Genomic DNA, 14,487 nt, shown 5'->3' on the forward strand with positions numbered 1-14,487 from the left:
AACACATTAATACTTTTTACATTTAAGTTTTCCTCGTATCATCGAAGATGAATAAAAAATATACATGCTCAACATGCAATGAGGAAAAATAGTGGGTAACGGGTAACTCTTGATGTTATTTAGTAGTTGACAATTAGAATATCTATGATTTTCTACAAATAATAATAATAATATCACAATGTTGGCATAAAAAGCAAGCCCAGCATTTCTTTTGTAACAAAATTCTCTAATAAATTAGAAAAATCCACTAAAAACATTCACATAGAAATAGTTCTGAAAACTGTGTGTATTATGTATATATATTTATGTGTCTATTATTGATCAGATGAAACTATACAGAGATCTAAAAATTTACAATGTTTAATCAATGAAATGGTAATAAGGCTTTCCTCATTGCATAGAAAAATTCTGTCCAAGATTTTATACACAGACACACACACATACATTGTAAATATACGTACGAAACTATCAGCATTTGCAACGGATAATGTTGCAATTGCATAGTGATGATTCGGAAACAAATATATTACATTGTTGTTGAAAACCTGTAGCTTTATGAGCAAATTGATTTTTTAGGTCTTGCAATTTATGAGTTATATCTTTAACAATACATCTTAAGGGAAGACTTAGATGATTATCAGTGATATTTGATTTAAAGATGTCACAAATACAAAAATTAGCTTTTGATACACTAGCAATTTTCCAAACTTACACACAGATAAATTCAAACTAATCAGTGATGCACATGTTTATTACATATCTACGTAAAGTAAATGTTAAGAACAAAAACATAAAAGTTACTGTAGAAAAAGAAAAATTCAAATTGATTTCATAAGATCCTTATAATTTAAGATGCAAATGTACACAATAGTAATTAAACAAAACTTGGTCTGTTCTTGATCAAATGTCATCATATATCCATATTTATGAAAATACTTCATATAAATCTAAAATTCATGACAAGCCTTCTGAATATCTTACTCGATGTATTATGGAATTTTTGCAGCCGACAAAACATGAATTCAAAATGTATAGTCCAACACAATACAGATAATCCAATTTCTCTTTCAAGCATATAAAATTTACATTCTCAAGTTGAGATCCATTGTGCCACCTTACGATGCACCAATTCATCATTTATGCAGAGCTGCAAAGAAAAAAAAGGAATGTGAAAATTTATTTTTATGTTAGTATGTTAGTTATGCAGTTTAATCTTTCAAAACAGTTGAAAATACCTGACTTTTTTTAGGGGTGTACACACACACACAAATCTAAAACTAATGAATTTAAATAATTAATTTCGATGCCTAACAATTAATATTTTAATCAGAACAACAACTTTGGTCAAAATATATATATGGTAAAAATATGTCAAACAGCTTAATTTATAAATCAATTACTTAAATAACTTTGATATGTTTGTCAAATCCAGATTACCTTACATAAATAGTTTTTAATCTATTGTGTTATACAGTAATACCCCGAACTTACGCGATAGGTGGGACCGAGCGATAACCGCGTAAGTCGAATTTGCATAAGTCGGGGTATAATTTTGCATATAAATACATACAAATAACACAAAATAAATTGTAGCTATATGTCGAACACGTCCGAAAATGTAAGCCGAACAATAGTGTGGGGGGAAATGAGTAATTAAGAGTTGCGTGGCGCTCAAACAAAAGACGAATCGACGAGAGTTGAAAATCGCGTAACTCCAGATTCGCGTAAGTCGGGGTATTACTGTATATAATTTAAACTTAGAGAAATTTTAAATCTTTGGTATGCAGTTAACACCAATATATTCCATAAACCATGTTATATTTCCAAGTACCACCAGATATATATATTATACTTTGAAAACTGAAGTTATATACAGATGGTTGATTCACTGTTATAGTAGCAAATTTAAATATTTGCTGTGTGCATCTGTAACTATGCATGGTCACAAGATGTTTTACTCACTAGCTATCCTACTAAACATTCCAAATAATTTTTTGTGATATTTATAGAAATGCTCCGAAAACATTGTCATTTTGGAAAGGTACTCTCCTATATCTGTTCTTGCTGTATGATAATGTAGAGAAGGAATTTGCAACTTCTGATCAAGGAGTCAATGTGCTTCATTCTCAATGATCACAGACATCTTGACTCAGCAGCTACAAACCTGCGTAGCCCAATAACGACTTCGCGTTTTTACACTGTACTTTTTTAACACCTGATTAAAGCACGTCTACTTCGTACTTTATTTTGTTATAGAAGATTGCCGATTCTGATATGTTTTATTGTTTGTTCTAATGCCCTCTTGCGAGTGTAGGTTACTCAAAAGAATTACCTTTTACTTTTCTCTCGGGCAAATTGTTAAGGTGTAGTCATGGTTTATTATGTTCCAAATGTCTTGTGGATTCCTCACCTTTTCTAGTTTTAGATGAGATCTCTCGTTTATTAATTCATTAGTTTCAATTAGACTATTATCGTTCTCCTTCATGTTTTTGTCAAATCCCAGAAAATGAAAAAGTTGTCGGTACCTACCTTTTTCTGTGGCTCACTCCTATGAGAGCCTGAGCAGGATTACAATGTTCTAAGACATAGATAGACTTGGTTACAACTGATTCTTACCGAGTAAGGAAAATCGTATTCCAGAGATTGGGAACACGTTGATCGATTATTATTTGTCTAATTACTTGGTACAGAATTTGCTTGCTGATTTCCACATCGACCCCGATAGTGTCTTTCATCTTCAGCTAAAATTGTGTTTCAAACCAGTTGAATATTTTCTAGTAAATTATAGTTTACCCAATGAGAGAAATGAATATTGAATTGACAGTTTAATGTAACGATATATACGTGCTGTCTATAAAAGGAAAGACGCCTCCAGGAAGGTCTTATATGGAAAACCCGTCTCTATTCAGTTGTTAGACACCTGAATAAAAAAATATCGTGAAACACCACGCATCCAGGATATAGAACATCGTCAGAATTGCCAAAAGAAGGGCCATCGACAGAGTAGAGAGAAGACAACTCCATCAGAACCTTTAGAAATTGAGATAGTAGCAGAAGTGCTCGAAAATGAGCCTTCAGATATAATAATTGCTGAGGGAGATACTTCAAATCTTAGTTATCAGCATATTAAAGATATGTCTTGTTAATTTCCTTATATTAATTAGAAATATGAAAATATACTTAAAAAATAATATTGACAAATTTACACGGTAATGTAAATTTATCAATATTATGGCAGTAATTCACATGGCTGTTCTCTGGACAGAAACTTAAGAGGAAAAGCCGAGGTTTTACACCTTCTGCCCGAGAGTATATAGTCAATATCTGAATAATAAACATTAATTACAAATCATAGAAAATATATAGTTTCAAATACTTAAACAAACAATAATAGTAAATTAATATTATAAACAAAGTGTCTGTATGGCTTTAGAGTTTTACTGACGAATGCTATGACATATCCAGTTATAATTCCAGTTATGGGAGGTATCTCCAAAAACATACCTGTAAACATTACAGGTACAGAAACTGCCGTCAAGCATGTGTTGATAAATAGTTTTCAAATTATTACCGTTTTATCTTGGATGTACACGAAACATAATACAGTATGAAATTTTCAGTCAATGATTACATATTACATTCGTAATTATTAGGCTATGGAAAGTCGTGATATCGGGACATCAAGTAAACGTTCCCATGTCAAAACTGTAAATGATGTCGAGAATTTTCATTATAAACAGTTGAAAACTATTGATCAATGCATTCTTAATGACCTGTAAGGTTTACCATGTTTTTGAAGAGATTAGTAATGAACCACTAGGATTTGCCATAATAACTTTCTAGTAAAAAATTATTTTTTATGTGACTTAAGCAAATTACTAATTTAGTTGAGCACAGCTTGGACTAAATTGGAGTGTAATTTGATCGGATTTCAAATTGTTTACGTCAAGACTTACTAACCTTTTGTTTGTTATGTCGAAGACACTGAAGCCGTGAGCCCGAATAGGGATTGGAAAATTACCAATCCGAAATGCATTGTTAAATAGGCGAAATAAAGATAACTGTTTTAATCTCGGTCTCTGCTAGTTGTGCATAATTAAGAAAGACGCGATAAATATTACTAGTCTCACTATTGGAAGAAGAAATCTTCACTTATAACTTTTTATACGCCCTCCAGCCTGACGAAATAGAATCTGTCTCCTCGAAGTTAACTACTGTCCTTCTCCCGAAGGCTTTGTACATTTCTAACCTTTCGAGTTGTTTCGGCGGAGGCACTGTTTTTTCTCGATGGCGTCTTTTTCATTTCTGAGGAAATTGTAGGGTTTTAGAACAACACTACAATTTCCCCACTCCTTAGAATTCTGTGCTCACTACATCGGGCTATCTCCTTGTAGATGGAACAGAGGATCTTTTGGTATGTGACTACCACACTGTCTGGGCTGTGTTTTCGGAAACATTCGGAAAGTATACATATCTATAAACTGTTTGGGAAAAGGACAGTATGAACCATTTATATGTTATTGTACTCCTATAATGACACAATTTAGCAAAATCGCTATAGAGAAAATTGCCGTCAACTTAGAAACAATAATGTAACGAAACGACGACGTCATCTATGTGTATATCAAAATATATTTTAAATCATCACGTTATTGAACGCCGTTTAGTAAAATCGTTATAAAAGTATAATGTAACTTAATTAGGTTTATTTTGTTAATAAAGAAACATTAACAATTGTTTATAAATAGTTTTTATAACTGATCGTGATTCATTATGACATTTTATTTCATCACTGTACTTTTTTAACACCTGATTAAAGCACGTCTACTTTGTACTTTATTTTGTTATAGAAGATTGCCGATTCTGATATGTTTTATTGTTTGTTCTAATGCCTCTTGCGAGTGTAGGTTACTCAAAAGAATTACCTTTTACTTTTCTCTCGGGCAAATTGTTAAGGTGTAGTCATGGTTTATTATGTTCCAAATGTCTTGTGGATTCCTCACCTTTTCTAGTTTTAGATGAGATCTCTCGTTTATTAATTCATTAGTTTCAATTAGACTATTATCGTTCTCCTTCATGTTTTTGTCAAATCCCAGAAAATGAAAAAGTTGTCGGTACCTACCTTTTTCTGTGGCTCACTCCTATGAGAGCCTGAGCAGGATTACAATGTTCTAAGACATAGATAGACTTGGTTACAACTGATTCTTACCGAGTAAGGAAAATCGTATTCCAGAGATTGGGAACACGTTGATCGATTATTATTTGTCTAATTACTTGGTACAGAATTTGCTTGCTGATTTCCACATCGACCCCGATAGTGTCTTTCATCTTCAGCTAAAATTGTGTTTCAAACCAGTTGAATATTTTCTAGTAAATTATAGTTTACCCAATGAGAGAAATGAATATTGAATTGACAGTTTAATGTAACGATATATACGTGCTGTCTATAAAAGGAAAGACGCCTCCAGGAAGGTCTTATATGGAAAACCCGTCTCTATTCAGTTGTTAGACACCTGAATAAAAAAATATCGTGAAACACCACGCATCCAGGATATAGAACATCGTCAGAATTGCCAAAAGAAGGGCCATCGACAGAGTAGAGAGAAGACAACTCCATCAGAACCTTTAGAAATTGAGATAGTAGCAGAAGTGCTCGAAAATGAGCCTTCAGATATAATAATTGCTGAGGGAGATACTTCAAATCTTAGTTATCAGCATATTAAAGATATGTCTTGTTAATTTCCTTATATTAATTAGAAATATGAAAATATACTTAAAAAATAATATTGACAAATTTACACGGTAATGTAAATTTATCAATATTATGGCAGTAATTCACATGGCTGTTCTCTGGACAGAAACTTAAGAGGAAAAGCCGAGGTTTTACACCTTCTGCCCGAGAGTATATAGTCAATATCTGAATAATAAACATTAATTACAAATCATAGAAAATATATAGTTTCAAATACTTAAACAAACAATAATAGTAAATTAATATTATAAACAAAGTGTCTGTATGGCTTTAGAGTTTTACTGACGAATGCTATGACATATCCAGTTATAATTCCAGTTATGGGAGGTATCTCCAAAAACATACCTGTAAACATTACAGGTACAGAAACTGCCGTCAAGCATGTGTTGATAAATAGTTTTCAAATTATTACCGTTTTATCTTGGATGTACACGAAACATAATACAGTATGAAATTTTCAGTCAATGATTACATATTACATTCGTAATTATTAGGCTATGGAAAGTCGTGATATCGGGACATCAAGTAAACGTTCCCATGTCAAAACTGTAAATGATGTCGAGAATTTTCATTATAAACAGTTGAAAACTATTGATCAATGCATTCTTAATGACCTGTAAGGTTTACCATGTTTTTGAAGAGATTAGTAATGAACCACTAGGATTTGCCATAATAACTTTCTAGTAAAAAATTATTTTTTATGTGACTTAAGCAAATTACTAATTTAGTTGAGCACAGCTTGGACTAAATTGGAGTGTAATTTGATCGGATTTCAAATTGTTTACGTCAAGACTTACTAACCTTTTGTTTGTTATGTCGAAGACACTGAAGCCGTGAGCCCGAATAGGGATTGGAAAATTACCAATCCGAAATGCATTGTTAAATAGGCAAAATAAAGATAACTGTTTTAATCTCGGTCTCTGCTAGTTGTGCATAATTAAGAAAGACGCGATAAATATTACTAGTCTCACTATTGGAAGAAGAAATCTTCACTTATAACTTTTTATACGCCCTCCAGCCTGACGAAATAGAATCTGTCTCCTCGAAGTTAACTACTGTCCTTCTCCCGAAGGCTTTGTACATTTCTAACCTTTCGAGTTGTTTCGGCGGAGGCACTGTTTTTTCTCGATGTCGTCTTTTTCATTTCTGAGGAAATTGTAGGGTTTTAGAACAACACTACAATTTCCCCACTCCTTAGAATTCTGTGCTCACTACATCGGGCTATCTCCTTGTAGATGGAACAGAGGATCTTTTGGTATGTGACTACCACACTGTCTGGGCTGTGTTTTCGGAAACATTCGGAAAGTATACATATCTATAAACTGTTTGGGAAAAGGACAGTATGAACCATTTATATGTTATTGTACTCCTANCGCGTAACTCCAGATTCGCGTAAGTCGGGGTATTACTGTATATAATTTAAACTTAGAGAAATTTTAAATCTTTGGTATGCAGTTAACACCAATATATTCCATAAACCATGTTATATTTCCAAGTACCACCAGATATATATATTATACTTTGAAAACTGAAGTTATATACAGATGGTTGATTCACTGTTATAGTAGCAAATTTAAATATTTGCTGTGTGCATCTGTAACTATGCATGGTCACAAGATGTTTTACTCACTAGCTATCCTACTAAACATTCCAAATAATTTTTTGTGATATTTATAGAAATGCTCCGAAAACATTGTCATTTTGGAAAGGTACTCTCCTATATCTGTTCTTGCTGTATGATAATGTAGAGAAGGAATTTGCAACTTCTGATCAAGGAGTCAATGTGCTTCATTCTCAATGATCACAGACATCTTGACTCAGCAGCTACCATTTGCTCTGAGTCTTTGAAAGTCATGCTTTAGGCCCAAAGGCTACTGCAAAAAAATTGTAGTGTAGGAAAGCCCATTCTTCAAAAGAAACCAAGCATGTAACAGTGTCTCTAGCAACAGTTTATCACATAATTACAAAAAAGTTTACAATTACATCACAAACCTGAACTCTGAACACTTAAGAGCACAACACAAATTCCAGAGAGGAAGTAGAATTGCCATCTTGCAGGCAACAAGTGGAAATTTTTTTTGTGAGTCTAGATGAAGCACAAACCTAACAGACTGGTATGAAATGATTCATTTTCTACCAACTAAACTGATCAAAAGAAATGTTCTGATTGAGTAATGGAATGTAAAAAAGTTTTTATGAGCATTCATGGTTGTAGCAGGACACACATACAATGTCAAACTTCCAATTTGTAAAGTTGCAATTAATGCCAAAATGAACACAGCTTATTAACAGAAGCACATTTTGTAACTTATGGACTGCAACTACATGCCAATGCCATATGTGCCAAAAGTAGTTATCTAACAAAACAGGGCATTCAGCTATACTGTATGATCAACATTGGCCTACATGCAATGTATGATTCAGGAAACAGGAATTCACAATATTCCATATTTACGTCCCCATCAAATTACCAGATGCTGCCAATGGACTTCACAGTTTCAGTATCCTGAAAACAGCACCTAGAAATTGGTGACCCTATACATTATACCAATAATCTCAACTCATGTTCTGCAAACTTGTCCCATATTTCACAAAAAATTAATTTTTATTGCAAATTTATTCCAGTGTACTATAATACATTTCTTTAAAAATATTTTCATGTATCCAGCATTGTCCAAAAGTCAGTGAATAAAAATAGTTGCAAGAAAAAAATTCAAAAGAAAACAGTTATAAATTATTTGTGATTCAATTGATTCTGATGAAGTGACCAAATAATGATTAACCGTATCTAGTCATCATCTACACAACTTAGATATTTCATTTAAAAAAAATCTAATTTGAAACCTTATTATGATTATGATTCTCTCAATATAAATTCAGAAAATCAATTATATAACATTGCTGTGTTATGAATTATTTTTGAATCAAAACAGAAAAATAGTCTTTGTTCCAGAGGAAATATACACAAAGTAAACATTTAAAAGTTATGAAAAAGCAAAAAAATTAACTGAAGATAAAAACATCTTGCTTAAAATTAATACCAAGTAATTATTATAAGACCAAGTGATGAGCTGAAATTCAAAAGTGACAAAAATTCATTCCTAGGAAATTGGGAAAACCCTGCTCAAGTACTGTACCTTGGGAACACAGCTCTTACAATATAGTGAGCTGCTGAGAATTATTCATATACATTTAGGCACACACATCCTTTTTAAGATTATGCTTGGTTTATGGATAATTTTGCAACAATTAAAATTTTTTGACATTTAGATCCTTTGACTTTCAATGCTTCAATTAAATACTTACTGTTAATCCATTATGAACTTTGTAAAGCAATATTAAGGGTACTCCATTAACAGCATAAGCAGTAATTACAGCATGTAAAACATGGCCTCGAACCAATCCTTCAAACAATTCTACTGACTCATTACTCCATACTTCTGCTCCTAAAATAACAAACACTCAGTTATAAATAACACCATAAAAATTTTTTACATTTTGAATTAGCATAAAATTTAAAAAACTCTAATTAGAGTTTATATTTAGACAAATCTAATAATTGAATTTTTTAGACAAAACTTTGGCTAGTAATTAAATTAAGTAATTTGGCAGTTAAGGCGCCATCTTTTATTTCTAATTATTAAATCCAATACATTATTTAATTTATAAAAGATTATAATCTGATCACAATTGAATTTTTCATAATTTTTGATATACATCATTATATATATAAATTTTTAAGTAATTTTCACAAAAATACATACCATTAGGAGGAGCAATATTTGCCAAGTAACATTCTTGTGCTTGAAATGGTAAAGTCAAATAATCACCTCTGTAAAGAAAAAATAATTCATTGTTTTAATAAGAATACATAAATAATTTCAAAATATTCATTGATTAAAGATATCAAAGTTATCATCATTGGATAGAAAAGATAATCTGATCTCGAGATTAAAAAAAAATCGTTAAACTTTGAATGATAAAAAATTAAGATAAAATAAAATGAAAATATTAAACTATAATAATAAATATAGGCTGTTTGTGTGTTTGCATTTTACTTCATAAATTATAATTTTTATGTAATGAAGAAAAAATATTTATTTTTATTATAAAAAGCAAAAATATTTTATACTCTCTTGGCTCTATACTAAAAATTGTTGCAAAATGTTTTCCTTTAAAACAGTTTATAAACCATTAAAGGAAAACATTTTCAATTTTAAGTTTCATTTTTAAATTATGAGAATAATCTAAAAATTAATTTTTATTCTATAAAACGTCATACCTGATTTGTCGCAAATAGGAGACTGGTACTGTTGAATATCCTCCATAATCAAGAAACATTACTTCACATTCATTTGCTTCATTGATACTAATTACCTTTGCTCTATACCATCCATTTATTCCAGGTGCAGCACATAAGTTACCTACATTATGAAATAAATTTTAATCTAACAAAATATTTTATAAGAAAAGAAAATCTAATCAACTGAAAAAAATTCTTATACAGTACTGTATACATTTATTGTTCAATCCAAAAAATTTTGATATAAAGATTTGGCATTTTAATCAGAAATCAAACTTTGTTTCATGCAGCTTACAGAATGGATAGTAATGCATTTTATGATCTTTTTAATGCTCTTTTCTATTGCTATTTTAAAGAATAGAACCAAAAACTTTCAAAATCAAGTATTAATATAGATCAAAGTTAAATGAAGCCAATAAGTTTCTCCCAACACAACACTACTTACTGAATTTAGTAAGTAGTAAGTAAAAAGCATCAAGTAAGTGATAAAAATTTAAATTATTATTAAAGCTAAAAGCAGTGTTGTCCAAACTATGCCCCTTGAGCATAATCTGGCCCATATATTTGATACATCTCTTATTGATAGAAATATCGGATGTATGGAATATACAAAACATTTGTGGTCTGACTATATGACTTAGGTAGTTTAGCCTAAACAAAAAGTTTGGATACAAGATTTAAAAGGATAAGTTTTTGACAAGACATTTGAAGATCTAAATTAAAAAATGCTTAATATATACACAAAAATTAATTTACAGTTGTTTACTAAACATTTTTAAATGTAATATAAAAATACCTTCTTGAGGCATCACAATTCCTGGAGCATCCATTTGGCTGTACCATGTGCTCATGAGATTATCTAAGCTTGGTAAAGAAGGATAAGTTGGATGTGTTGGTTGCTGCAGAAAAACTTGTCCAGGAGACATACAACTTGATACAACAACTTCACATGGTACACCTTCTGGAATTCGTAGCTAGAAAAACAGAAATGATCAATTATTTTGATTAAGCATAAAATAGAATTTTACACTCAATTTTTTAATTTAATTTAATTATTTTATAGTAACTACACCATGTTAAAAATGTTTGAAGTACATATTGGTGTTAATTCATGAAAACACAATACAACAAACTGATTGTCTTAACTAAATGTATGTATAGGCCATCATTATTTTGCAATAAAAGAAGTTCTATATTTTAATGTCTAATAATTTTAATTAACTAAATGTGTGCATATATAAATGGCTAAGACAATTAGTTTATTGATGTTAATTCACAAAAACACAATACTATATGTAGTTCAAATCTTTTTATCATTTATAGGATGTCTTCATTGGGAAATGAATTTTAGAACAGATGAAGTTTATTAAAATCAACTCAAATCCATTTAGCAAGCATGTTTTAGTTAATACAATAAAATACATAAGAAAAAGTTCAAAAATTTTCTTTTAATGGATTAACCAATATTATGGCAGATAAAACATGAGCAAGTTAATGAAATTGTGCTGTCTTAACAATAATACTTCTCAAATGAAATTATTTTTGTATCAGACTCTTAATAGTGCAACATCCTTCCAATGTGGAGTATAATCACCTTCTAAAACATATTTCGCAAGCTATTACAGGCATGACCTTATTTAAATTGATATTCTGTGTGTGTAAGTCTTGATGATGCACCTATACATTATGAGATCAAATTGAGAAGGGTGGGAGAATGGGATAGTGTATATAGTTGTAACATTGAGGCAATCTATCCATAACCAAAAACCTTCTACTGATTGCTCCTTCCCCAAGTTTAACATATTTGTATTTTTAAAATAATGTAATGAGCTTTACAGGTCATTTAGCTACAGAAGGAATAGATGATGCACAAAACTATCTTATTTAATGTAAAGAATAGTGCACTGGAATAACAAATGATGCATCTTACGGCATATATAATTAAACTTACTACCATGATAACCAGTCATGATCATAGATAACTGGATAATATCCATTAATTTTCTAAAAAAAAATCAACTAAAGAAAGTTGGCTGATAAACTATGCATCTCAATGCACTGATAACCAGGAATTCATAATAAGTTATGCATTACTGGGAATTAGTTGATGGAGCACTAAATTTTTGGTATATTCCAAAGCTTAAATTATGGTCCTGATGGATAATGTGTAAATCTAAAAAGCAGATTGTGTGCTGCACAGATTCACAATCAACAATAAATTTAATACTGAATATATTATTTAGACAGTGTACAAACAGAATAAAATCCTATGTAGATCCTTCCATGCAATGAGGATACCACCACCATAATACTGGAAACTTTGAAATATATGAACCGTATCATCGTTGATTGTATCCTTAGTAATTTGATCCATTGACATCTCATTTTCTTAGTACAGTACAGATATATATTTAATAAATATAATATTCTATATAATAGAATGCAATATTTTTATTATTACAGTTAAATAAATCCAAAATACCACAAAAAAAATTCTAACCTGCAAATAATCTGGTAGTGCATATGGCTCCACCGAATATACAATTTGTTGAAGTGTTATAGCAGGATAATGGGAAAGAGGAAATCTTTTTCGAATTAATGATAAAGCTTTCTTAATTCCACTTTCAGATCCTAAAAGAAAAGGCAAAAATGTTTAATAAAATTTTATTCCAATAAAATAATGCTATCTTTCATATTAGTAAAATTATATAAAGTGTTTGTATTAATCCAATCTTAATAAAAACTAAGATTGGACTAATAATAAAAATTCTTACTGTAAAAAAAATTTGCATTATTTTATAAAGTTCATTTAGAATGAAAACTAACTTAAAATCAATATATTTTTCCATTACTATAAATAGTATTTATTCTGGTTTCTAAAATTTCAGATTTTTTTCAATCAAAAAATTTCAGAAATTAGAATTTGGTATAATCTTAAACAGCATTTAATTTCACACTATTTGATGATACATGCAAAAATTAAATCCCTATTTTCCAAGTAATTTCATATAATTCTTTTTTATAAAATAAATTGTAAGTTCATTTAAATTCAAGTTAAATTTGTTAATCAAACAAAATTTATGAATCTTAGATGCATTCATTATATCTTCTCAAAAATAATTCTCTGTTTAACTTTAAAATCAAAACTTATACAATTTATATTCCACAAATTTTACTTCATAAGTAACAAAACATTAGATTAAATTTCTATAAATGATTTTATAATTTATTAAATCTTAAAATCAAAAGACTAGTTTGAAGTAAAATAACATTCTCTTCCAAATTAAGAAGCATAAACACACTATTGTTTAAAGACTATTTCAATAAAAATCCTATTAATATCTTTAACACACAAATAATTTAATATAAAATATTAAACACCAACAAAACCTTCAAAATATATCATCAAAAATATAATTTAATATAAATATGTTATGACAAACATTTTTGATCCTAATAGGATCTGCATCAGATCAAAAATGTTCCATAGAATTAGAATGCTAAAAGATCAAATTCAAATTTTTAAAACTGCAGTAACAGTTAAATATTAGAACAAGTATAAAAATCAAAACTAGGTGCTAACATTAACATTAAAAATTTCAAGGCTGATCTTTTAGCATTCTAATTCTATGGAATATTTTTGACTTGACGCAGATCCTATTAGGATCAAAAATCTTTGTCATAACATATTTATATTAAATTATATTTGCTGGTATATTTTGAAGGTTTTGTTAGTGTTATTTACTAGTGTATAACCAGCTTCAGGAAGATTTAGTTACTAATATACTTTGCAAGAACAAAAAATTAGTTTTAAAATGAAACTGATAACTAACCAAATATCAAACTCAGCTTATTAAATACATAATGAACTATCAATACCACCTTCTGTTGCTGAGAGATGTCTATTAAATAAAACCCAAACATTTTCCACCTAATACAATAGGCCATCTTTAGGTGTAACTGAATTTGAATTCCTTTTCAAAAATTTAATATTTTATTGATGGAGCATCTGAACATTTTACATTTAAATTTAAAATGAGACTATTAGATAAATTAATAAATAAAATAAAATACATAAATGCATCCAACTGCAATACCAATTTCCTATACTGCTTATAAGTCTTGACCACCATATTAAATTTTTGAAAAGGCATTTGAATTCAGTTACACCTGAAGATGGCCTATTGTATTAGGCTGAAAGCATTTGTATTTTGTTTAATAGACATCTCTCAGCAACAGAAGGTGGTATTGATAGTTCATTAAGTAAAACTAATAACTATATGAAAAGATAATCAGAATATGGCAGTTAACATTTATATTTTCATTCCTATATAATTTACTATTATTATTATAATTTGAAAATACAAGAAATTCTGTAGTTTGGCAATATATTGTTCAATGCTAATAAATGAAATTTGTTACCAAACAATTT

General features: G+C 29.7%; 1 protein-coding gene across 4 annotated transcripts in view; it reads right to left on the bottom strand.

The window, feature by feature from the left end:
• Positions 1-6: 6 nt before the first annotated feature.
• The window catches only part of LOC111620286 (A-kinase anchor protein 1, mitochondrial-like), a 43,126-nt gene continuing 28,645 nt past the window's right edge, over positions 7-14,487 (bottom strand). For all 4 annotated transcript variants that reach the window (XM_023362186.1, XM_023362187.1, XM_023362185.1 and 1 more), the window contains exons 4-9: positions 12,556-12,686; positions 10,852-11,029; positions 10,035-10,176; positions 9,517-9,584; positions 9,059-9,198; positions 7-1,147 (exon numbers count right to left, since the gene is read on the bottom strand). In XM_023362186.1, the coding sequence (XP_023217954.1) occupies positions 1,091-1,147; positions 9,059-9,198; positions 9,517-9,584; positions 10,035-10,176; positions 10,852-11,029; positions 12,556-12,686 (716 nt within the window). In that variant the 3' untranslated portion in view covers positions 7-1,090. The remainder of the gene's footprint in view (positions 1,148-9,058; positions 9,199-9,516; positions 9,585-10,034; positions 10,177-10,851; positions 11,030-12,555; positions 12,687-14,487) is intronic.

This window comes from Centruroides sculpturatus, unplaced genomic scaffold (assembly GCF_000671375.1).
Source record: "Centruroides sculpturatus isolate CEXI.00-Female unplaced genomic scaffold, Cexi_2.0 scaffold4, whole genome shotgun sequence".
Classification (NCBI taxonomy): Eukaryota; Metazoa; Arthropoda; class Arachnida; order Scorpiones; family Buthidae; genus Centruroides; species Centruroides sculpturatus.